The sequence below is a fragment of the Excalfactoria chinensis genome, chromosome 2, assembly GCF_039878825.1.
Source record: "Excalfactoria chinensis isolate bCotChi1 chromosome 2, bCotChi1.hap2, whole genome shotgun sequence".
NCBI classification, from domain to species: domain Eukaryota; kingdom Metazoa; phylum Chordata; class Aves; order Galliformes; family Phasianidae; genus Excalfactoria; species Excalfactoria chinensis.
The window spans coordinates 54,895,201-54,921,231 of NC_092826.1; the positions used below are offsets into that span (position 1 = coordinate 54,895,201).

At 42.4% G+C, this 26,031-nt stretch overlaps 1 protein-coding gene across 1 annotated transcript; it reads left to right on the top strand.

Moving 5' to 3' along the window:
• The first annotated feature begins 2,902 nt into the window (after positions 1-2,902).
• Positions 2,903-18,071, top strand: CNDP2 (carnosine dipeptidase 2). Its single transcript, XM_072328543.1, has 12 exons — positions 2,903-3,040; positions 5,607-5,687; positions 6,239-6,382; positions 8,249-8,411; positions 9,896-9,984; positions 10,841-11,041; positions 11,522-11,606; positions 12,148-12,308; positions 13,818-13,982; positions 14,506-14,647; positions 15,246-15,393; positions 15,849-18,071. Exons 2-12 carry the CDS (start codon positions 5,628-5,630, stop codon positions 15,916-15,918), a joined length of 1,428 nt encoding a protein of 475 aa, XP_072184644.1. The 5' UTR covers positions 2,903-3,040; positions 5,607-5,627; the 3' UTR covers positions 15,919-18,071.
• The last annotated feature ends 7,960 nt before the right edge of the window (positions 18,072-26,031 follow it).

The following is a 26,031-nucleotide window of genomic DNA, read 5'->3' on the forward strand; positions in this document are numbered from 1 at the left end:
GGTCCAAACGCATCAGTCTCAGTCTTTTCTAGTCCCAGAAAAGGTTTCATACTTGGCCAGAAACTGATTGCAGAAAGGACACAAAACTCAACAAAGGCTGGTATAATGTGCTGACATACATAAATTTCACAGACCCTAGAATGGCTTGGGATGTAAGGGACTTTTAAGATTATGTAGTCCCAACCCTCTGCTCTTGGCAAGGCTGTCACCCACCAGAGCACCCAGGGCCTCATCCATCCTGGCCTTGAACAACTTCAAGGGATGTTGACATACTCAGGGACAGTGGTCCTAAAAGATTAAGGACAAAGAGCTCCTTTAACACATAAGTGTGCTCTGGGCCCTTAAGTTGATTTCATGAGGCCTGTGATGTAGGCTGTTTGTATGAAGCACCTGAAAAAACAGATCAGTGAATCCAACAAGAATCTGCAGAACTAATGCACTAGGCCTGAAAATATGAAAGGAAAAAGTGCTAAAAATGTTTTCTTGAAGCTTTCAAGTCATTGCTCAGATTAGAGTATTTAAGGTAAGCAGTATTAATGGAGTCAAAATGTACATATAGAGGCACGTACACTGGAGTGATTTAAGTAGCACACTAAAGTTTGCAGTGGATTAAAGCCCTCAGTGAGGAACTCCTTAAAAATCAGTTGCAACTTGCATAGCACTTTAGATTTACTGCCATTGGTCCAAAACCAATTTGTGTGTGAGGAAAGCAAGTAAAACCAACAGAGCTGCACTGTTCTGTGTATCTGCAGACATAATCTTTCCTTTCAAGCAAAGAGTCTACTTAATTTAATGTAAGTGCCAGATGCTTAGAAAGCTGAGATTGTAACCAACCTAAGCAGAACTGTACCGAGATAAAGATGAAAAGGAATAGGTAGAGAAATACTGGGATAAATAAGGAGGTGGAAGACAGCTAATTTGTAGCCAAGTTGTTGGTTGCTGTGGTGTTTGTTGTTTTCTCTCTAAAGCACCCTCAAATAACAGTTGTGTAATTATCTTAATTTGGAGAAAGGGAAAAGAAATTAAGAAATGTGAGGTTCTTAGGTGCCATACACCTGCACGTTGTTCAGAGTCCTGTCCTGCCTGACCTTGAGTGTTGACAGGGATGGAATTTCCACCAATTCTCCATGCAAGTTCTGGTGCCTAACCACTCTTATTGTAAAAAACATCCTCCTTACGTCAAGTCTAATTTCCCCTCTTTTAGTTTGAAACCATTTCCCCTTGTTCTAGTGCTGGTGAACCTGAAGGCAAAAGGTCAGCGCGCTAGGACAAACAGCCACACACCAATATGGTTACATATAGCTGCGTCCATTTATTGCCCGAAAAGCCATACTTTTATAGCAGACAGACGAGGGTGTTCAAAAATCACACACACTAATTGGAGGAAAGCTACTGCAATAACAACCCTAAAACCCCCCTTCAAAGCCTCAATCCATTCATTCTTTTCCTAGAGGTGTCCTTGCTTCTCATGCTGTTTATCCTGCTCTGCAGCTGCTGCTCTGTGAAGTCCTTATCTTGATCCATGGCTGCTGCTCTGAAAAATTCTTCTTGTATCACAACAAGGGACTTTAAAGATTATGAAGTTCCAACCCTCTGCTCTTGGCAAGGCTTTCACCCACCAGAGCGCCCAGGGCCACATCCAACTTGGCTCTGAACACCTTCAGGGATGGGGCATCCACAGCTTCTCAGGGCAGCCTGCGCCAGCGTCACACCTCCCTCAGAGTAAATAATTTTTCCTTATATCTGGTATACAAATCTCCCATTTTTTATTCTGACTGCACTCTCCCGTTGCTTCAGCGAAGTTTTGAGGTCCAACCATAAAAGTGTGCCCCACGTTAGGCGCCAATTGTTGGTGAACCTGAAGGCAAAAGGTCAGCATGCTTTTTTGCCTTCAGGTTCACCAACATTCTGTCACCACAGGCCCTACTAAAAGGTTGGTCCCTTTCTTTCCTATAGCCCCCTTCAGATACTGGAAGACTGCTCTCAGGTCTCACTGCAGCCTTCTCTTCTGCAGGCTGAACAGCCCCATCTCTCTCAGCCTGTCCTTGCAGGAGAGGTGTTCTATCTCTTGAATCATGTCTGTGGCCTTCTCTGTGCACACCCCAACAGCTCTATGTCTCTCCTGTACTGAGGACTCCAGGTGAGGTCTCACCAGCACAGATTAGAAGGGCAGGATCACCTCCCTCTACCTGCTGGCCACACTTCTTTCGATGCAGCCCATTTACAGTTGACTTTCTGGGCTGTGAAGGCACAGTGCCAGCTCATGTCCAGCTTCCCACCCACCATCACCTCCAGGTCTTTTTCAGCAGGGCTGAGCTCAATTCTTTCATCTCCCAGCTTCTATCAGTAGTGGGGGGTTGCTGCAACCCAGGTGCAAGATCTTACAGTTGGCTTTGTTGAACCTCGTGAGGTTTACCCAGACCAGCTGCTCAAGCCTGTCCAGGTCCCTCAGGATGGCATCCAATTCCTCAGGTGTGTTGACCCCACCCCACAGCTTGGTATCATCAGCTGAGGGTGTACTAGATCCAGCTGTCAGTGTAATTAATGCAGATGTTAACAGCACCAGCCCCAGCGCTGACCCTTGGGGAACACTACTTATCCCTGATCTCCACCTGGACATTGAGCTATCTACCATCACTCTCTGGATACGATCTCATAGCTTCTCACCCATAGAACAATCCACCCATCAAATCCATATTCTTCCAATTTGGAGAGAAGGCCTTACTGGAATGGACTGCAAGGCACTGGAATAGGCTGCCCAGGGAGGTGGTGGAGTCACCGACCCTGGGGGTGTTCAAGTAAAGACTGGATGTTGTGTCACTCCCAGGCCCAGGCAGGCCCGCACAGGGCCAATAGCCGCAGCTCGGGCAGGGCCTAACGCGAGCCCTTCCCAACGAGGAGCTCCCGCGGCCCCGCCCCGTCCCGCCCCCGCTGCGAAGCCACGGCCGGCACGCGGTGCAGGGAGGGCCCGCCGCAGGGTATTTAAGACACCGAGGCGGAGCTGTCTGTCCCTGGGGGAAGCTGGTACAGCGTGAGGACGGTAAGCGGCCGCGTCGGTGACCACGAGCGTCGGGGCGGCGCGAGTTGGCCGGCGAGGTTGCTGGCGGGGCGGCGGGCCTTGCGCGGTGTCCGGCGTTCGTTCTGCTCCCGTGGCCGTTCCCCGGGCGGCTTTCTGCGTGCCGCCCGCTGCTCTGCCCGCTTCTCACATCGAAGCGCTCGCGGCCAAGTTTCTGTATCGTTCCGAGGACCCGGAGCGCGGAGCCATGAGGGCGGCCTCGGGGCGGGGCCTCGGCGTGGGAGCGGGCAGCGCTCCGAGGGGTTGCAGGCCTCTCCCGGCATAGTGAGGTGCTCTCACCTGCGTGCTGCCCTTGCCTAGGGGGTGAGGAGGGCAAAGCTGTCCTGGTGCTCTGGGAGCAGCTTTGGGTTATCTTGTTTCATGATGCAAACAGCAGAATGCTTTGAAGAGGCATTTCAGTCCATGTTCATCGTGGACAGAGCTGGTTTGGTTTGGTGTCTGCTGTAGGAACTGGTCACTGTTATAGGGAGAGTTGCAGTGGTGATACCCTTAATGACTTCTCTAAATCTGAATGGCAGACTGTGGTATCGAGTGTACCCTCAGCAAGTTTGCAGAAGTCATCAAGCTGTGTGAGCCACCAAGGTGAAGGGAAGCCATTTAGAGGCACCTGGACAGGCTGGAGAAGTGGGCCCGTATGAAGCTAATGAGTTTCAACAAGGCCAGGTGCAGGGTGCTGCACTTGAGTTGGGGCAATCCCATGTGTTTATACGAACTGGAGGAAGATCTCCTTGAGAGCAGCCAAGCAGAGAGGGACTTGGGGGTCCTGGTAAATGAGAAGTGCCCTAGAAGGGAAGAGGAGCGGCCAGCAGGGAGAGGGAGGTGATTGTCCCCTGTTCTACTTGGCTTTTGTGAGGCCCCATCTGGAGTACTGCATCCAGGCCTGGGGCTCCCAGCACAAGGAAGTCATGGAGCTCTTGGAGCTGGTCTAGAGGAGGGCCACAGAGATCATCAGAGGGCTGGAACAGCTCTCTTGTAAAAAAAGGTTGAGGGAACTGGGCTTGTTTTAAGCTAGAGAAAGCTCTGGGGTGACCTCATTGTGGGCTTCCAGTACTTGAAGGAAGCTTATAAAAAGGAGGGGGAATGGCTGTTTATGAGGGTGGGTAGTGATAGGACAATGGGGAATGATTTTAAACTAAGACAGGTTTAGATTAGATATTAGGAGGGCGTTTTTCACACAGAGGGTGGTGATGCATTAGAATGGGTTGCTGAAGAGGGAGGTTGTGGATGCCCCATTCATGGAGGCATTCAAAGCTAGGCTGGATGAGGCTCTGGGCAGCCTGGTCTAATGGCTGGCAACCCCGCGCATAACAAGGAGGTTGAAATTAGATTATCTTTGAGGTCCTTTTCAACCCAGGCCATTCTATGAATCGTGTGTGCTTTAGTTGTATGTAAGTATAATGGCTGTTTTAGGGAAACCAGGCTTTGGTAGGTGGCAGTACTTCAACTTTGCTGTGTCTGTATAATCTTTCTAAAGGATTATAAGTTGTCTCAGACTTGGACCAGTTCATGACTACTAAAGAGAATGCTATCTCCAGTGAGTAAAAGGATGTCAGTGATTGGTGTGAATGCAGTCTTGACTGACTTAGAATGTGTTCTATAAGTCTCTCTTAGATCTGGGGTAGTAGGATGTGCTGATATTGCAGTATGCTGTCTGTGACAGCTTGGTAGCATTCATTTTGCTAGGTAGAGCAGTCAGCTGTCCCAGAGGTCCTGAGATGAACAGTCAGATATTTTAATGACCATCATACTTGTCTTGTGACTTCTGTGTAGAAGTGGAAAGGCCTAAAGGCTCTGTGTTAAGCTGACTAAACAAGCTCCTGAATTGTAGCAGCTGGTGTTGCTGAACATACTTGCTTGGAGTAGCGTGCAGATCTAGAGTTGTGCTTGTGATCCAGTTCTCTTGTTTCCAGAGGCTGGATTGTAAATCTCATTTTCTTCTGACTTGGAGTTGAGAAGTAAAGAGGTCTTGGATTTTATCATATGAGCTTCAGATGGAACAAAAAAGCACTACACTACCACTTCCCTGTTTTTGCTTGACTAGTTCTGGCCTCTGCTGGGGCTGGTTTCTGTTTCTGTGGCTTCACTCTGACCTCCTTTGGAAGGCTGAGTGACAGGCTAAGACTTTCTTAAACTGCCTGCTTTCAGTGCTCTGTGGAGGAGGTCAGATAGGAAAACAGCACTTAGCCTTGAACACAGCTAGGCCCACTAAGGCATGCTATTAGCTGAACTCTTATAACAAAACACAACTTCAGGGAGTATGTTTCATTTGAGTAGTGCTTTGCCTGCGTTTCTTAGTTAAGTACATGAAGCATTTTTACAGACCAGCTTGCTCAGTTGTAACTCCCACAGTTTGTCTGGTGAGAGGCAGAGACAGTGGTGTTCAGGTTGAATGTGCTTTGGTTACTTTGTGATTTCCTAAGAGGGGGTAGCCTCAAGTTTTACATTTGTGTGGCATTAGCAGGTGGAAGTTGAAAGCCTTCTGTAATGAAACTTCAGGAGGCTAAATTATTTTTGTCACATAATTTTTCAGCAACAACATTCTGGTTAGAAGATGGCTGCTCTTGACACCCTCTTTAAATACATTGATGAACACCAAGACCTTTATGTTGAGGTAAGTTTTCTTTCACATTTGTGCTGCAGTACAGGCAGCTATGGGATACTGAAAGTTAAAAAGTTAAAACTTCAAGCTTGAGTTACACCAGTGTGCTTGATAATGAAGTCATGTAACTGGAAGGTGAGGGGTCAGGCAAAGGGTATGACTGGTTTGAGCAATGCTCAGACAAGTAGTATGTGGTGTTCAGCTCTCACTGATCTCACTTGGAAAATGAGCTAAGATGGCCTGAGAAGCCTGATAGACGCTAATTGATTCTGCTTGCTTGAAGGAAAGCACCCAGGGGCATAATGTGCACAAAATACCATAGTCTTAAGTCTGCCTTCCTTATCTGCAGACTGCTAGGTTGGCAGTGTAGTGTAACTGTGGGAAAGTGAGATTTTTAGAGAACCTTTTTGAGCATGATTCCAGTGGTTATAGTGTTCGGTTGTGTAGATAATGGAGTTGATTTGCCTCAAGTTAAACCTTTATTGATATTAGTTGATTTTAGTGTTAATAGTGCCTCCCATCCAATGCATAGTGAAAACTGTGTCTTTTCTGTCTTCCTGCAGCGGCTGGCTGAGTGGGTAGCAATCCAGAGTGTGTCAGCATGGCCAGAGAAGAGGGCTGAAATCAGGCACATGATGGAAGTTGCTGCGAAGGGTATTGAGAAACTGGGAGGCACGGCTCAACTTGTGGATATCGGGACACAAAAGGTATGTGAGCGTCTGTCTCAACAGAGTTCTTAAGGTGACAAGCTGTTTGTGCCAAAGTGTGTGCTAGTTTCTGTGATCCCAGTAAGGAAAGTGCTCGTACACTTCAAAGAATCACTTAAAATGTTATTTATTAGGGCTACAGTTATAGTGAAAGAGGATAGTGTAGATAATCTTGTATCCCTTTAGATGCTGGGAATATCAGCATCTAGCAGGCATCCCACTGTCTTGTAGCATGCTCTGCAGACCCTATTTGTGAAGATATCATTTAAATAAGCAAAATGGAACAATATGAGAATTTCTGAAAGACAACTTAATTGGTGTCATCAGACAAAAGGGATGTTCACGTGAGAACTTGCTGTGCTTTCTGATAAAGACAAGGACATGCAGGTGCTGTAATCACCTGTTGCAAGTGTGATCTGCCTACAAGCAGCAGTGTGCTGGTTGGGTTTATCTTGGTGCCAAGTGATATGCACAGTGCAGTGTCTACCTGAAGACTGAGCTATATATGCATCATATCACAGCACAGGATTAGGTTTACTTGGGCTGTTAAATGGATTACTAATTTGTTGTTATATAAAGGCTCCTGTAGTGATCTGGTCCAGAAGACCTTGTGAGTTGCGACTTTGAAAAGTAGTATCATAGAATCATAGACTTACCCAGGTTGGAAAAAGCCTTGAAGATCATCAAGTCCAACTGCAGTCTAACCATAGTATCTTAGCTCTAACAAGTTGGTCTAGTAGTCTCAGGAGACATGGGATAAAATCATTCTACAGTCTTAAGCTTCATGTTAAAACCTTTGTTATAGTCAGTCTTGGGAACCGTATCAGTTAAGCATATCATTACATGTTGGACTGTGTTAAATCTTCTTAAATATGGACTGAACATGAACAGATCACTTGCAAAGAAAAATGTGAAGAACCACTGTTAAGCACCACACCTTAAGTGTTTCAGTTCACTGAGACAAACTTGCTCTGTTCATCAGTATTAACTTTCTTGGGAGGTAAGAACTATTGTTGCTGTAGCAGTGAAGAGCAATGTAAAGCAATTGGCCAAGTTGCTTCATCCAACTTAAGTTTACTACTGTACAGCAATTTGTACTGATTACTGTAACTTCTTGCAATATTAAAGCTGCAGTTGGCCAGGGACCGTGCAGCCAGCTGATAAAAATCTGAACTTGGAGCCTAGAAGTGATTATCTGATGCTGCTTTCGATCTGCTGAACAGTTCTTAGGTGTGTGTTCACCAATATGGACATAAGTGCTTACTGAGAATAGCATGTGGAAATTGCTTACAGGTTACTTCAAAGAACTAAGTTGAGTTCAATTTTTATCAGCACTAACCTGCCATTCACTTGTAGTGTAGGCTAGTGTGGAGAAATAGAGCTGTTGAAGACCTTATGTGAGTGTAGGCATGTTTTACTCAGTGATTTTGTTGTCAGGAAATCACTGTCACAAGATCTGTACTGTGGACAAGATGAAAGTGCAGTGACAAGAAGTGCAGAATACTCTGAATGGAGTTCAGCACTGATGCTGAGGTAAGCATTAGATACGGCAGTTTGGCATGCAGACAGCTTGCTCTGCTAAAATGTAATGTAGGAGTGTTTAGCATTTCTGAGCTTGGAAACACTTTGACTATTTCTGGGACTTGTAAGGAGTTCCTTTCTGACATGGTTCTGTGATGCTTTCACAGACACATTCTGCTTCTTGTAGTCAGTTTAAGCAGCTTAGTTTTGTTTAGCTGTCTGTAAAGGTTACGAGATTAGAGGTGTAATTTTAAAGTAATACTTTCATGTGATGTAATTGTGCCACTGACATTCTATATTTGTTTTAAAAACAAACATACAAAAACAACTTCTGCCTTTTTCTAGCTGCCTGATGGATCAGCAATCCCTCTACCTCCAGTTATTCTGGGAAAGATTGGCTCAGATCCACATAAAAAGACTGTGTGTGTGTATGGCCACCTGGATGTTCAGCCAGCAGCACTGGAGGATGGCTGGGACAGTGAGCCCTTCACACTGGTAGAAAGAGATGGTAAGAGCATGGACTTCAGATATGGAGCACTTATTTAGCTAACATTCCTTAATTATTCTAGAGTCATACCCTTAATAGGAAGGGAGACAGAAAGAGAGAACCCTTGATGAAACTGAAAAGATGCAGGGGAAAATAGTAAGCAATAGAGAGATAAAATTTCAGTTGCTCTTAGTTTTTTTTTTTTCTGATTTATTCTATGTTGTACCTACCTGCGTTCCTCCTTGTAACTACAGTGAAGTTGTAACTGTTGTCCTCAGTGGGTGGTTAAAAAAGAAATTGTCATAAACCTTCCTTGTGCTACTATTGCACCTTTCTGAACTTGCAGCCTGCGAGGTCATGTCAGACTGAGGTTTTTGAACCACTACAGGGGGCAGGATTTCAGTGCTACTTCCCTACTCCTGGAGAGAGAGGAATGATACAGCAACCTGCATAGTTTGCTTTGTTTGTGCACTGTGCTACAGTGAGTACACAAGCTATTTGAGAGAGCTATACCCAGGGAAGTGTTCATATCCAGTGATGGGGATGAAGAAATCGTGCAGTAGCCGATGTTTAAATAACATTTCCTACAGCCAAGAGGGAAGTAAAACTTTAAAAGTTCTTGCTTCCAACAGCTCCTTTCTTGTTTCATTTGCTCAGTTTTAAGAGTCAAAGGTTCTATTCTTGTGACATTAACCATTCTTGTATTGCATAAGCATTAATCATTGCCAAGAAGAAGCATTTGTAGCAACTGGTTTCTAGCAGGGCACTAGGTCAAAAGTAGCAGAGTCCAAATTAATAAATCAGATTGTTATCTGATAGTAGAAGCTAGACTTACCTCAGGCAGTGGCTTATTTCTGTGCAGCCTGGTAGTATAGGTGGTATATTCACCAATGGCTCGCAGCCTCTGTGATTTGGTCTGATGTTGTGGTTATACAGCTTAGGGGTTGTAGCCATAGTTCTTATGAGTTGCAACAATATCTGCCTCTTATCTCACGTGCCATTTCCTGGGACTTTCCATTGCCCGTAGAACTTCTCTGACTAGTTTTCTGGCATTCAGAGAACTGGTCACTACTGAAATTGTATTCTTCAAATAAAGAATTATTAAATTGAAGCAGTGCTGGTTAAGTTTCTATTAAAAGGAGATGGCTTGTTTCTGTATTCCTACTGATGTAATTGTAGAAAATGGTATTAATGGAAAGGACACGGGGATGAATTAGCCCATGGCAGTTGCATCTCTTCCAGGTTTTCTTTTCTACCGGGGGAGCAAGCAGCTCATGGAAGAAGTGGGGTAACAACGAAAGTGGATTAACTACTAAAGTACCTATTCCACTGCATGGGTATATGAAGTAGGGTATGAAACTGCTGCTTCAGAAGAATCTCAAAGGAAAGTTAATGTACTTAGTGCTGAAAAGCTTATCCAGAAGGATGTTTTCTTCTGCAAGTAAGAGATGACAAACTTCATTCTAATTTTTCTCCATTCTGGTTAATTTGCCTGATTTCTGCAGGGAAGCTGTATGGGAGAGGATCAACAGATGACAAAGGTCCAGTGCTTGCCTGGCTGAATGCCTTGGAGGCTTATCAGCAAACTAATCAGGTGTGTGCCCAATATTTATTCTGTTTTTTTCCACGTACAGCTGAGTCTAGCAATAAATGTTATCCAGCCACGAACCCTTCTGAGGCCTGCTTATTCAGCTGATTGTGGAATGGTGCAACATTTCCTGAATTTCTGGTAGAACTGAATTGACTTGCTGACAGGCTGGTTTTGTAGATGGCTTGGGTTGCACTTAAAATGCTTTTGCTTTAAAGAAATATGTAGGAAGGAAAATATGTATGCAGTATGAGTAAGAATTTTCTTAAATGAAATAATGTCGAATTAGCCTGGCCTTTAGCAAAGCTTAATGTCTCACTGCCACTGAATTATGAGATTAACATGGTGTCATGAAGTTTTCCTGTTTCTGTGAAAGAAAAAGTACAATCAGAAATAAAGCAGTTATTTGTCTATCTTGTAAGACTGATTGTTACTGGGCAGAGAATTAGCAGTTCTCTAGTGCTTTTGGAATATGGTAGGCTGGTCAGGCAAGGTAGCCCTGACTCCTGCTGTAGCAGGCAATTTTTATTCTTAATGACTAATTTTTCTTGCCCTGTGACTTACTCTTGGCAGCTGATCTGTTGCTTTTCCACAGCTAAGAGGATTGCAAACCAGTTGCTCTAGAGCTTAGCTAAACCTTTTTTGAAGAGTTTGGATTTCATCAAATGAAGGGTGGACTAAGTGCCCTTGACTTAAGTACATCTAGATGTCATAAGACAGACTTTAGATATAATTAATGCATTCAGACACTGTAAAACTAAGCTGCCCTTGTTCTGCTTAGTTATGTGACAGATCAAAATTACTGGTCACTGAAGGAATTAAATGTTGTCGTATACTTATCTGTTCTTGTTTATTTTCAAAGGAATTTCCAGTAAATATTAAGTTCTGCCTAGAGGGTATGGAGGAATCAGGATCAGAAGGCCTTGATGAACTGATTTTTGCTCAGCGCGATACTTTCTTCAAAGATGTGGATTATATTTGCATTTCTGACAACTACTGGCTAGGCAAGAATAAACCTTGTATCACGTATGGCTTGAGGGGTATTTGCTACTACTTCATAGAGGTGAGTTCTGAAATACGTGACCTAATGAGAAAATCTAGCTCAAATTCTCTCTATTAGAGAATCCAGGCTTTTCAAACCAATAGGTTTTTTTTCAGAGATGATAGGACTGACCAGTAGATAGAACAGGTTCCACTATAATGATCTAAATAACTTTTTAGTATCCTATATCATATTTGGATATCATGGGGTTAGCTTTCAGCTATCCAGGAGCTTTGCTAAAGGATTATCTCATGTCAAGTATCTTCATCCAGATACTTCTTTGAGTAAAGGAGAAGTCATCTCTGAAGTCTCCAGTATTACTGCACTTTACAAAGCAATAGGAAGCATGTCTGCTCAAATGCACTACAACTGAATGGTCAGTGTTCAGAAACAGATGCATCCTCAAAATACATGCAACAAAAATCTAGGATAGAAATCTATGCAACCTTCATTGTCTTCATGCTATAATTAACCTGAATCTCATAATTCATCTCTAACCAGGTAGAATGCAGTGACAAAGACCTTCACTCTGGAGTTTATGGTGGCTCGATACATGAGGCTATGACAGATCTCATTGCTCTAATGGGTAAGAAAAAACAAATTTTATTGAATGCATCTAAAATGGGAGTAAGCACTGTTAAAGCAATGAAGCACTTCTAAGTACTGCTTACACTTCATTGGCTATGGAAAGCCAATGAAGCTATGCTTCCCAGGATTAAATATAAAACAGAACGATCCCTTAGATACAGAAATATGAAGGTCTAGCCAAGCTTCTCTTAAAACCTTGTTGTGTATTTCTGGACTGGTTTCATCAGCTCTTTCCTGCAAACTCTTCTACAGATGCCATATTGAGCTTCTTGAGCAGTCCTGCCTTCAAACAGCCAACTAAACATGTAGCAGTAGATCTATCTCTAGGTGCAGGAAAGTACAGGTTTTTGGATAGCTGAAAAAATCCATCAGTGCCCTTTACGCTTTGTGGAAAAGACCCTGAGAGGTGGGGGGTAGTTTCATTATATTTACAGAACTTTTCAGAAGACTGACTGCCGCTTCCCACAGGAAGTGTTTCCTCCATAATGGCTTTTATTTATTCTGGTTAAATCCTGATCTGAAGTGCTTTCTGTTTACAGGTTCTCTCATAGACAAGAAAGGGAAAATCCTCATCCCTGGCATCAATGAAGCAGTGGCATCTGTTACTGATGAGGAGCTGGCCATTTATGAGAAGATTGATTTTGACCTAGAAGAATATGCAAAAGATGTAGGAGCAACAAAACTACTGCATGATACAAAGGTACACTGTACTCCTGTCTGCCCTAGTTAGCTGTGTAAGTTCAGGCATACTGTACAGTTAATTGTAATAGCAGTTACTCTGCAAAGTGTGCACTTGGAAACTTTGTCTGGGCTATCCTGTATTTAAAACAAGCAGTCTAGGCAATATTAAAGCTGCTCCTTAGTTGTTCCTTGCTCAAGTGCAAATAGCATTTCAAACTTGTATGGAACTTCCCTTATCTAATGCTGTTCTCTTAAAGCTAGATAAATACAGTTAGCACAGGAGAAATGTTTCCCAAAGTCAGATACTGTGTCTGCACAAAGCATCTGAGTTCATGGATTTTTGTAGGAAGTTCAGTGGGTTATCTGAAATTTAGTTTCTTATGCAGTTGAGTCTTCTCATAAGGTAAGAAAACAGTAACTGTGATCTTAAGGTTGACATGCAGAACATCTTCCTAGCCTTAGCAAGCAAGGACCTTTTTGTAGGCTGCTGAAATGTTTGGCTAATGTTTAGGCTCAAGTTCAATATAGACATGTCTTTTGTTTCTAAAACTTCATCCCAAGAGTTCTCTAAATGAATGCCAGAAAATACTCACAGGGTACGAGTAGTATATACTAATTTTAAAAATCTAAGCCATAGATATAAGTCTATCATAACATGCTGAAAGAAGTGTTGTAAAAGTAAAGTTTACGTATTCAGGTCTGTCTTTTCTCCTGGTAATATCAGGAGAGGACTTCAGACTGAACCGAAGTAGCTATAAGTAACAATTTTATATGCTCAGTGTTGTTTCTACATGCAGGAGTTTATATCAACTGAGAGCGCACAGACTTTGGTGTTTAGTCTTTCTCTATGAAGTAATGAATGAAATATAACTTGTATATAAGGAGCTGGCATGGTGCCCTTCACTTGAGGTACTAAAACTGTTCCATCTTAGCTAGACTGAAATCCTGGTGTAATTCATGAAGAAAATTCAGTTACATGGCCTCAAGACATTTCTTGCACACAAAGGGAGATATGAGAAGCCTTGTAATCTCCAGGTGAAGAGCAGCATGCTTGATTGAAGGTTTTGAGCAGTGATAGTTCTGCTCAAGAGAAGCGTAGAGGCAAGTTGTACCCGTAACAAAACAAATTCGGCATGAAAGCCCACAAAATTAAGTCTCCCTAATCTCTACAGTGTAGTTCAGTTTCAAGTTACTGTAGTTGTCTGCGCAGGACACAAATGTGTTGAATTTACAACATCCAGTGTACTGAACTATGTCCAAGGCAATGAGGAGGAAATGTGTATCTGAAATGGCCTTGTGATGGTTGGTAGTAGCACTCATGCCAGTGAACTCAGAGGTCATTCAGCTTAGTATTTAAATATGTGCTTAATAGAATTGCTGGCTTCTGTTTGCAACGGAGTGATCTCGGTTGAGGTGCATTTGTCCATGTGAGAAAGCACTGTTCTTTGTAAGTCTTTAGTAGAGATCCCAAGTTAATTTCATCTGTCAAACTTGATGTAATCTTACATTTATTCCTTTGCTTCTGCAGAGAGATATCCTTATGCATAGATGGAGATATCCTTCTTTGTCTCTCCATGGAATTGAAGGAGCCTTCTCAGCCTCTGGAGCCAAGACTGTGATTCCTAGGAAAGTGATTGGCAAGTTCTCAATGAGACTTGTGCCAAACATGACTCCTGAAGAGGTCACCAAGCATGTATGTTGAGATGGATTAACGATCTCTAAAAGCCTCTCAGCTTCTTTTCTCCATATCTAGGAGGAAAAGTGTTTCTGGCTTCTGAAACAGTTCTGTTTACTTTGCTACAGTCTTCCCTGCCTGCACCTCAGCTCATGTATTTGAGGGAATGAGTGTAGTCCCACTCTGAACTGTTGTGGCCTTGCTGTCCACTTTCTCTTAGTTAACTTGAAGATGCAGCTGAGAACTGAATGCTGATTTAACTGTGGGGCACTTGAGCTACTGCACAAGCCTATTCAAAAGCATAAGAATTCAGCATAATGACTGACTGTTCTACAGTAGTGCTTTTACTTCCCTGGTGGAGATACTGACTGCAGAGTTACATGGTAATGAGAGATAATAGTAATGTGAAAGCTATTGTTGCATGTAGTTGTGACTTGCAAGTCTCTTAAGTCTGTAGTATGCTTTTAGTTTCTTGGTTTCACCAGTGTTTATACATGTAAAAGTATCAAGGCTACTTGATTTTCTTTTTTTTCCCCTATAGGTTCAAGATTACCTGACTAAAAAGTTTGCAGAGCTGCAGAGCCCTAACAAATTCAAGGTATACTTAGGCCATGGTGGAAAACCTTGGGTGTCAGACTTTGACCATCCCCACTACATGGCTGGCAGAAGGGCCATGAAGACAGGTCAGTGGGTTTTCCACTTTGTATTAGGAAGTATTCTTGTTCCAGCACCTCAAGAGAAATACTGTGGAGGTCTTGTTTGCAGAGTATTTGTGGTGTTTCACACTTGGGAGATACATGTGACTCGCTGAGTAAGAAAGCATCTCATGTGCCATCCTTCTAAAGTACAGGATGGAGGAAAAGTTACTATTGAGCTCATTCAAAACATGGAGCAAGTCTGTTGTCATGGTGTTGATCTTAAATAAAGATGCAACTTTCAGTAGTTCAGATAATTTACTTAACCAAAGCCCTCCAAGCTTATGCATTCTGTCATCCTTAGCTGTGGTAGGGTTAACAAGGGCAAATCTGATTTCTGTTGGAGTTCAGCAGGCTTTCAGATAGTACAAACAGTTTGAACTACACTCTGAAACTGACAACACTCCAGCACTGTCTGGGGTGAAACTCTACGGTCCTGTTACTTCTGCAGTCTATCAGAGATGCTTTAGAAAATGTACAGAAGTACTTGCTTCATTAAGCAGTACTTAATTGCTTAAGCAGCAGCAAGAATCTGTTAGAAAACCAAATGCAACTTTGAACTGACTAGAGTATCACTTTGTTTTAGTTTTTGGAGTTGAACCAGACTTGACAAGGGAGGGAGGAAGCATTCCTGTTACCCTCACTTTTCAAGAAGCAACAGGCAAGAATGTCATGCTGCTTCCTGTTGGAGCTGCGGACGATGGTGCCCACTCTCAGAATGAGAAGCTAAATAGGTAAGAATATATATATATTATATATAATATATATATATATTTGTCCCCATGACAGACTGAGTTGTGCTGTGGGTTTTTTCACATATTATGAAAAGAACTAAGGCAAATCAAGCATGTTAAGGGTTGGGAAGATATCCTTAGTGGAGGATGACTGAGTGGGTGGTTGTGCTTAACAGGTCCATAGCTGAACGTTTACATCCTTACTGCTTCTGGTTGTGCATGCTTGCAACAAGGAACTTCTCATAGTTCAGCCTCAAAGCTGAACTACTCTGTCTTAACCTCATAGGTGACATTTCTTGCATTTCCCTTGGCAAGACAAAAGGTTGGGAATACTCTTTCTTGCTACAATTTTGCCTGTAGCATCTGTTGCCAACAGAGCACTAATTCTGCAGTATGCACAACTGTTAGGAAAACAGCTCAAACTGCAACAGTGCTAATGGGAGCTGTCTTTACAGGTACAACTACATCCAGGGAGTGAAGATGCTCGGCGCATACCTCTATGAAGTTTCACAACTGAAGGACTAAGATGCCTTACCTTCTGGCTTGTGATTCAGAAGATTCCTTTTCTTAGGGACAGTGTCTGTTAATTCTTATGTCTCCCCTTTTCCACCAACACTCCATTGCTTTGGAGAAGAGGGAAGCATGCAATTCTACTTGAGAAACAAACATTGTAAACCAAAAATAATGATTCAAATCCTTCAAATGACAGACTGCTTCCTATCTGTCCAGTAGTCCTGAAAAGCGTCTTTCCCCTGCCTCACTTCAAAGTTCTGGTTTGCTGTACTCATTCTGACCTCCCAGACTAGCATTAACAAGCTAAGCTAGGCAAATATGTTAAGTAATGATGATTTGCTGTGAGAAATGCCTTAGAGCATGGTGTGTTCCTACATGTCTTATATAGTGATGAATAGAGCAGCATCTGCTGCTTCTGTAGGGAAGAGAAGGCAGAAATGCCCTGTCTATCCGGTTTTTGTTGTTTGATCTGGAGTCTTAAATGTGAGTGGCTATTGGGGCAGGAAGAAGACTTCTGTTCTTACTATACATCTTCTAGAGCTTCTCTGCCTACTTTTTTTGTTTTCTAATAGAGATTGAGGTCCAGTATTATTAAACACTGCACTTGTACTTTCAGCTGGGGTACAGGCTGAGACCTGCATCATGTGGCCATGCTGGTACTTGTAAACACCAAGCTTCTCTAGTAACACTGGGTAGTGTAAGGTTCTCACCTTTTGGTGATGCTGAAACTAGCCTGGTATAACAACCTGGTACATGCAAGATGGCGCAAGTATTCATCTGTATGTGGAGACCAACTGATTATATAGGATAACATGTCCAAGCAGTTGTCCCAGTTACTGAGTTGATGCACCAAGGATTCTGCATAAGGTCCTGCACTTCTTGAATAATCACGATATGGCAGGGTAGTGAAAATTGTCCAAAACAGCACTAAGTGTATTAAGGAATTTCTGGAAAAGGCTTGGAAACAGTCTGTTGAATGGACTGCAGGAATATTTCAGCACGCGGTGAATGAGAGAAAAGCTTAAAATAGGATTTTGTCCTGAGCAAAATGAGCACTGAAGAGTAAGTTGTTAAACTAAATATGGCCTTTTTAAAAATTAAGGGGACTTTACGACTGTTCTGTTCTAATACCAATTTCTAATTCTACAATTATAGTATATAGAAAGCTTTCCTGCTTTGGGTGTGGCCTCCTTTGTTACCACCAAAGGTGATAACAGAAGCAGTAGTACTTAACTGGAATGAACACTGCAGGCAGGAAGGACCATGATACCAGCTTCCGTCTGCCTGCTTCAGAACTGCCTTCTTGGGGAAGGGAAGTTTCCTATTGGGAAACTAATACCTTTTGCAGAGGTCTGGATTGCTGATGTCTTTGGCTCTTGTGTGTTGTACAGGGGTTTACTTACTCACAGTAGCCCATGTTGTTTGAAGAGCAATGCTCAATGCAGAAGCTGGGCATTACATACGGTATGAAGTAGCTAAACATGGCAGGGAGGTGGGGGGGAACGGGGGAACTTCAGTGAAGCATGGAACGTCACAGCACCATCTGCTGGATGCATGACTGGTGTTTTCCATGCAGAGTTTTGTATTGTTGCTTTTTTTTTTTAACCTGTTTACTGAAAGGTTGTTCAATTCCAGTTAATATATAACATGAATGCAGGTGTAAATATATGCTCTTTGAAAGGCCCCTGGGGGAGCTGGCTTGGCTGTAAGACCAGTTTTTGTTTAGTGAAGGTACCACAGATGAACAGGACTGCAGATGTTGGATAGGCTTGTAGCTGCTGGGTATTTTAATGTGATGAATAATTCTATTGTGATGTTGGGTATTAGAAAAATACTCTTGCTGATTGTGCAGTTTCTTACTCATTTCTTTGCCCACAGTCGCCATCATTTCTGTGGGGCAGATCTGTCTAAATCTTGTCTGGGCTTATAAGGTCTACTGATATGTGCCTGTGTGGTTTATTTAAAGCTTGCTCTTGTTTGGCACCCATGTTTTGTTCATCTGATATTTAGGTGTTCTGTCTGAACAAGGCAGGAGCTCAGCTCATTGCCTGCTGACCCAAACAGTACATGGTCTTAAGTTGATGAGAGATTCTGTGAACTTCTGCTTAGCCAAATTATGTCAAAGTGTGCTGAATGCTCTCAAATACTAAAGCAGAAGAACTTGGATCATGTTTGTACTGCATTCCTGTTGTCTCACCCCCTCCCCCCCAAGGCAATTTTGTTTTCCTGTTCAGATTCCTTTCCAGTTGGTCTTAACAAAAATGTGATAATGGACCAATTGGAAGACATCTCATACTCAGGGTTACGCTGCTGTTCTCAAGTGAGCTGGTGTGTACTTTCATTTCTCTTACACCAGGAATGGAGGAGATCTCCAATATGCGTTTTACAGTCACTTGTCCACATGGGTGAAGCTACGGCAGAACAGAGAATGTGAACTTTGGTTTGCAGCATCTCACTGGTCACTGGAGCTCATGAGTTTTAGCCAAACCCACAATGAGATGCATCTTCTTACAGATTAAGCCCTAACTGGCTTTTTTTAAAAGTCACTTTATTTTTGCTGTTCTGGGAAATGGCTGCTTGCATATTAAAAACACAGGCCTGAATTTCAGCTATGTGGCTATATCCACTTCTGGCTCATCAAGAACAAAGTTTTCTAATTTGAAACTGTTTTTTAACTTGGCACAGCAATGGGACAGAACAATACAATGGGAAAGGTGTTACAACAGAGGTGTGATGATGGAAGGACTTCCATGATAGAGAGGTGCTATAAAGGGAGGGAAGAAGATTGCTCACCTGTATCAGAAGATTCTAGGTTTGCAGGGGAAAGCTCCACCAAGGAGGTTGTAATTCACTGATGCACCTTGGTCAAGTCAGAATCCATAAGCAGTGTGTATGAACAGCATTTGAGGAAGGATTCTTTGAAGGTTGATGATCCTGTCTACACATAAATACACTAAATGTCAATATAAAACAGTCATCTAAAGATACAGCTTTATTGTTCTCTTGGACAGTGAGTAAATGGAAGAACAAATCTAAACTGTTACTGTATGGAATGATAGTCATTTGTGAAGTTCAAGATATACAAGGGAATTAAATTTCATGTTAAGAACTAATTAAAAGGCAGAATAAATTTTTAAAACCTATGAATAATAAGGGAGCACTAGATTTACTTAGTTCTAAATTGATAGGGAGTTATGCTGTATTACACTGCCCGCTCTGCAGAAGTGTTCCTTTATGACATGAAAGGTGATTCAGTCATCAAGCTAAAATATTAATAGCTAAGATGATACATCTTGTTTTCTTAACTCCTTGTGGTTCCACAACCATCTATATACAAATACAACAGGGCTAGCAGGATGCTGCTGTCACCTTGAGGCAGTGCTCACTAACAGCTGATTAGCATTATCTGCTCCAAATGTGGAACAGGTTCAGCTCCTCTCTCCTTGTTAGGGAGAGTGGAGAGTGTCAGCCGTAGGTACTCCTCCAGCTCCTTCCTGTCATTTGATTCATGTGGAAGAGCTTTAATGAAATGAAGGAACGTGGTTTACTGGGGGAATATGGGAGGCAGGTGGGTGGTCAGATTGGGTGATCTTAGAGGTCTTTTCCAATCATGGTGAGCCTATGATTCTGTGATCTCTGCCACTAAGAGATCACACGTCTTAAAGGGTGTTGAAAGATTCTGAAAGTAATTACACTTGATACATTAAAACAGAATGAATCTAAAACAAGGAATTGATATTTGTTCAGTAGCAAGAGGTCTGCAATGGGGCGGTCTTTTCTTCCATATAAATTCATAGACACCAATGCAGTAGTGAGGCAATATAACCAGGAGTATGCAGGAATCCAATAGAGAATTGGGTACCTCAGATAAGACAGTCATTCTGGCAAGCAGTGCGTCAGTTCACAAGCTTGGTCTGTCAGTCATTTCCTCAGATTTACCAATCTTCTGAGAGTTGTCAAGATCGGCAAGGGAAAAAGTGACTTGTATCTTAGTACTACCAGGGAATGCACCAAATGCAAAACAACATGCCCTGTAAACCCTTTACTTCAGGTCTGAAAGTGGCACATCACGTGGAAAACATTCATCTCTTTCAGTTTGAAGATGCAAAACTTTGTTTTCACATTACTCTGAATTTGAGAGCTTGATCCCACTAAATCTGTTATCTGGTTTAGGGCCCAGTTACCAGTCACAGAGATGAATGAAGTCTCCGGATAAAAATGACATCGTGCTGAGGTAATTCAAAGGGATCAGCCACACTACTTCAAGCTGGCTTTTTTATGCTGTGTAACTCTTTGAAAATTAGCTATTTATGGGAAAAACGTGCTTTTTCTTCTCTCTTACATACTTCATATAAAGCCTTAGTGTAGTGAAGTGCAGTATCTAATATCTCCACAGAATATATCCTTTCTTTCCAGCTAAGAAGGAGCAAGTCTAGGTAGATAACAGGTGTGTTTACCTGTGGCTGGAGATGCTGAATGCTTCTGAAGAATCTGGGCCATCTGTGGTGCCATTGCATTCAGCTGAAATCATTTGTGTAAGATACCGAAGGTAGAGTTTGGATTTCATATCCTTATGCCTATTATGCTCCCAAGCTAGGCTCTTCTAGATGAATTATTCTTGTAATTACTGCGTTAAGAAGAGAGACACATTCTGCCTCCAGCAACACTTTTAACAGTAACTTTTGCCCCAATAGAGTATGATCGGATAGATGAAAGCAGGCCTATGGCAAGTTGGGAAATGAAGTGCAGATATTGTGAATATACTACTTCTCTAAACGTGGTGGGAAGACTAAGTGCATTGCATTATGCTGTTATCTTCTGTTCCTGTTTGCTTGCCATAAATTACCTGCAGAAGTTGTGTGTGCTTCTCAGGTAGATTCTGTTGCAGAAATCCACCTGTTCAGCTGTTTTCCCCATAGGTATAAGCAGGAAAAAATGTCCTCCTAACCTCTACAGAATTAATGGTGGGAGGTGCCCTGGGAATGTGAAAGGCGTGCAAGGAAAGTGTTCTGGTTTCTGTGTTCTTTTTGGAATTCAGGATACTGACCCGTGGCATGAGAGATACAAAAATCTGCTCATTGAAAGGTTTGCTTTTATTCTGATAAATGGGTGTGATGAAGGACACGGGTGTTGTTTTTTTTCCCCCCACGTAGAAAGAAAAATAACAGCACCTCTGTATTTTTATTGTTTCATTATGGAAGTTTCTATGTAGTTCCATGTAATGAATTAAGGTAAAGGGCTTCCACCTGTGCCATTCACTGTGCCAGTCCCAGTGTGTAGTAAATAATCAAAAAATCATGATGATGTGCACATAGATGGAAAAAAGGAGGAGCTGCAGTCACCATGAAGCCTCTCCTCAGCTGCCTCTGCTCTGGGCTGAACCAACCCAGGGACCTCAGCTGTTGCTCACACACCTTGTGCTCTGGACTCTGCTATCTTTGTAGCCCTGCTTTGGATGCTCTCTTGTAGTTTTATGTTCCTCTTATATTGTGGCACCCAGACTTGCATGCGGTACTCAAAGTGTGGCTACATAGAGCAGAGTGGGACAGCCCCTTCCCTTGCCTGGTGGCAGTGCTGGGCCTGGTGCACCTCAAGGTATGGTTGGCCCTTTTGGCTGCATTACATCATCCTTGTGGCAGGAAAGAATTCTCCCCCTTTTCACTGAATGTGTTTTGATATTTGTGTTTCTGTATCTCAAACGCATCCTTGCATTTGGCCATACAACTCTTTTCAGTTTTCTAAGTTTTATAATTAAGAGCAATCTGCTGAAGGCAGGGGGAGGAAGGACAGAGTCCAGAAGGGGTTTGGCTGCTGCTCAGTTGGGTGGGATCACACAGAAAACAGTCTTCAGAAAGAGCAGAAGCCAGTGAGTGTTACTCATTTTTTGAGCACAAGAGTCTTGTCATCCATGCATGTATATCCAAAATGTGATTTTCTTTCCTCTGAAGTGCACTGAGCAGGTATGAACTTTATCTTTGTGAATTACACCAAATATTTCAACAAAAATTCTGGAACTTGCACGAAGATAGAGACGTTTGGAGTGTAGGATTAATGGCTTATATCTAAAACCGATTTTCAGAGCTGTCATTCACTTAGAGGCGAAGAGCCATGAAAACATCACTTCTGAATGTCCAGGTTCCTTATAGTACAAAAAATGTAAAGCCATTTCTGCCTTTTAAGCCATGTCAAGGCATGTGCTGCACTTCTATTAGAAGGCCTTTGAACATATGAGAAACCTTTCCTCCACTTGAAAAGGCTGTCACAAAGGGAGAGAGAACTCTTATTTGTAGGCAAAATATTTTATGCTTAGACTGTCCGGTGGAACAAGTAAGGCTGCTTTTTCCACTGGAGTTTTTCCACTGGAGTTGCCATTAAGTTTATTGCATCTCATCCAAAGTATCTGACCTGCTTGCCTTGATCTACTTCACACATTAGCAGGCTCAGGGCCAACATGCAGGCATTTAACAAGGTACCCAAATATGAACTAGTTTTCTAACCAAACATGCCAGCCTTGTAATTATCTTCCTCTGCTGTTGTCGGGATGTTCCCACATCTCTCACAAAGCAAGCTGTTGATGGTGTGATGCGTACATATCGCTGGTGCAGAGGCTCAGTTTAACACATACCTGCTTTGGCCCCTGGCAGTATTTGTTTTATCCTTGATAATAAATAGTGGTACTTTGACAGGAGAGGTTACAACCACACAGACCTCCCAGCAGTAGCATCAGCTACCCTAGGATGCAAGTTTTGTTTACATGTTTATACATACATATGCATTTATATGTATGCGTATATGTATGAACAGTTCATTTTTGAGCTCTTTAAGAGTGAATTGCACTAGCTTTGGTTCACTCCAACAACAGAATGGTAGCAATGGAAGTACACAGGCTGTATTCAAAGGCTGCTGCTTGTGGCACAGCCAGCCAGAACACAGAGGCCAGTGAAGTGTCCCACAGTGTTAACCCCTTGGTACTCCCAGGGGCACACTGCGCACTACCCCATCAGGCCCTCACCTCCTGTCTCTGCTGGCTCCTGGGCCCCACAGAATGTTTTCTCCTGGGAGAAGGTAGTATGAAGGCTCTGTGTAAAAGATGTACCGCATGGTTAGCATCAACTTAACGCTGCAAACTCGTAAAGCCAGTGCCTGACTGTAGTTGCTGCATAACTGCTGTCTGTGAGTTATCTATGGCTAAGAACCTCACCTGCATGGAGAGCGTTAATCACCCTTTTTTAAACACCATTTAGCATGATTAATATCTGAAAATACTTCTTAACTGTTAAATAAATTTACAGTCTTGCTTTTGGAAAAATAGAAAGCCTTCTATCCCACCGTTCAATACACTGTAGTGAAGAAGACACTTGAGGAATTGTTTTTGTCCTTCCCCAGGCTGATATTTAAACTCTGTATGCTCAGAGATCTGTGTCCAGAGCTCTCACTGAACCAGAACTAAGTGTGAGAAGTCTCTACGTTACCAACTGCTGTTTTACAGTGCCTTAAGCCTTGGTGGCCCTGCTCCTGGGAGGTGCTGAGCGTCACTGCTTCACATGCAGCACAGCCTACAGCCACCAGCCTTTGTGAAGCGCTGTGTGACCTCTTGCCTGAGAACTGAGGTCTTCCATGAACTGACCTCTTTCCATAGCCATACCCAAATGGGATTGTCAATGTTTAGGTAGCAGCTGTTCATTCTGGATCTCAGTGGTCTTTGCTTCTCACCTAGTGCAATTTCACAGCTCTGTCTGACAAGTTCTGCAGCACAGAGTGCTGCCTAACTTGTAGTCCCAGATCCTGGCATCTGTTATGAGTATCTCGAAAGACAATGTCTGGGAAATTCTACTCAAACTGCATTGTGATGTGGGCGAGAGTGAGGAGGTGGAAGGGTTTGCTGCTGCTGCACTGAGAGCAGAAGCAGAAATGCTTGAAGGTGAGTGATATTTTGGGGGGACCATGTGGTGGAGCTTCTCTGCTCCAGATTTATGCTGTTAGGAGGAGAGGATAATTTAAATTTCATGAAGGTGGTACGCTGGGAAATGACAGTAGGCTGCAATAATAACCAGGTACCACTGACTGTGATATTGCATCATCCTCCTCCTGAAAAAAACCTTCAAGGAATGAAAAATAGCTGGCTGGATCTAGAGGTAATTGCTTATAGAGTGACAGGTAGTGGTGAAACCCATTATATCATTTCTCTGCCAATGAAGTATTTCTCCCAACAGTATATTGCTTATGTATTTGCTCTCTCAAACTTAGTACTTTAATTACTTACTATGCTTTTAAATTAAGATGACAATTAAGGCACGATACTTCTGCTGAATTGCTTCTGAAATTAAGTTACTCATATTTGCATCAACCAAGTGAGTCTGCTTCCCTGACGTATAGTAAAATCTCAAAGTAGGAGACCATCTCTGACCTGGATATCTTAGCATTTAAAAGGACAAGATAAGTAAAGACATTGGTTCTCCTTCACGTTAACCTGCTGTTTTAAGTCTCTTAATTCTCTGCAAGCTGTTTCCTCTTGTTTGAAGGCTTACCAAGGAGGAGGTGTCCGTGTCAGCATTAGCTAAACTATTCAAATTGAGTTATCTTTCCTTGAAGGTTAGCCTTTCTTGCAGTTAATAAGCTACCATCACAGTGTTTTTATGAAGGGGATAAACCTGCCTGCATATAAAAAGCTTCTAAACAATGTTGTCAATGTTTATGATACTCCATAAACGGTATAATGACCATCAAACAGTAAATCTCTTACCCTGTGGACTCTAAACCTTGTTCCAAGTTACAAGGTATAAAATAAGGAGCAATTAGTGATGAAATAAGTTACAAAGTAATCATCACTCTTTTTTGTTCCCACAATCATATTGTTTCCCTGTAATATAGTGATAAATAGACAAAGAATTAAATGACTACAAATTTAGTTGGCCTATTTCTAATCTTACGCTTACTTTTGTAATTCAAGAAAAACTCCAGTGAGAAGCAGATATAAAGTTAGGGTAAAGGAAGGCAACATTTATGCAAAAAAATATTTCAAATAAATATGAGTACACATTTAATTTTCCCCCAAATTTTGCATTTCGTTTGCAAATGGGTTTTATATATTAAATAAAACAAAAATACATCGATGAAAAGGTCTGCCTAAGGCTATGAGATGTGACCTCACTTGTAAGACTTGTTAATGTGAGGTATTAATAATTGAATAGCAGCTCCTTCAGAAGGGACAGAAAACCATAAGGATGGAGCTTGTACACAGACACAAGCAGCTAAAATGAGGACTCTGCTACAAGTTTAGAGACTGTCTTGTAAGGAAGGACTGGCTGCAAAATGATGATGAGACTACCCAGGTCCAAGAGGGTACTACCTGCATGCCAAGTGTCATCCCAGCAAGTCAGTAAGCAGCGTTTGTGTATGTCGTATATTTCCTTTTGGTGCTCACTGTGTTTTAGAGGGCATTATGAACCAGGTTGATAGCTCAGCCTTATATGCTATTGTGTGTAGTTCAGTACTCAGTTGTATCTCCTGTAGTTCTTTCATATGAACCTTTTTGTTATGAAAAGAGAAGGCAGCGCTGCTAACTTCCCAAGAAGGATCTCCTTAAACCAGTGTTTATCTGATTGCAAACTCAGTCGATATCAGAAAAAAAATTCTTAGATAAACATTAAGTTTTCCTCAGTGAGCAAAGAGTGAAATATTACTCCCTGGAAGATCTTCCCTTTAGGAGAAATGTACACTTTTCCTGTTTCCAAATTGAAGCGGCAAACAAAAGCCATCTCTTTTGTTTCCATCCTCCAAAGCACCTCTGTAAAGCAGGAATGCTTATCAGCATTGTTGGAGTGCTTTCTGATGCTGACATTGTTGCAGAGAGAAAAGGAGGAAGGGGAAGGGAAATTTTCTGAATCATTGTGTGAGTGAACTGGGTTTCCTGCTTGGATTATTATTATATGATAAACAGATTTAAACATCTAAACCAAGAGTTAATCTTTAACTCTCAAGTAGCCCTTCATGATGACAGGACACCACAGTGAACTAAGATTAATGCCCTTGCTCTGCATGTGGCAGAGAAGACTTCTTCCAGCTCAGAGTCTCATCCACCAGCCATAAAGCTGCAAAACAAGAATACAAAGAGGTAAAGGCTTT

What these genes read in the sequence shown, in the direction of transcription:
- CNDP2 (XM_072328543.1), top strand. Translation starts at nt 5,628, where the DNA reads ATGGCTGCTCTTGACACCCTCTTTAAATACATTGATGAACACCAAGAC. An exon ending in CACACTGGTAGAAAGAGATG is followed by an intron (nt 8,412 to 9,895) that starts GTAAGAGCATGG and finishes TGATTTCTGCAG; the next exon opens with GGAAGCTGTATGGGAGAGGA. An exon ending in AACTACTGCATGATACAAAG is followed by an intron (nt 12,309 to 13,817) that starts GTACACTGTACT and finishes TTGCTTCTGCAG; the next exon opens with AGAGATATCCTTATGCATAG.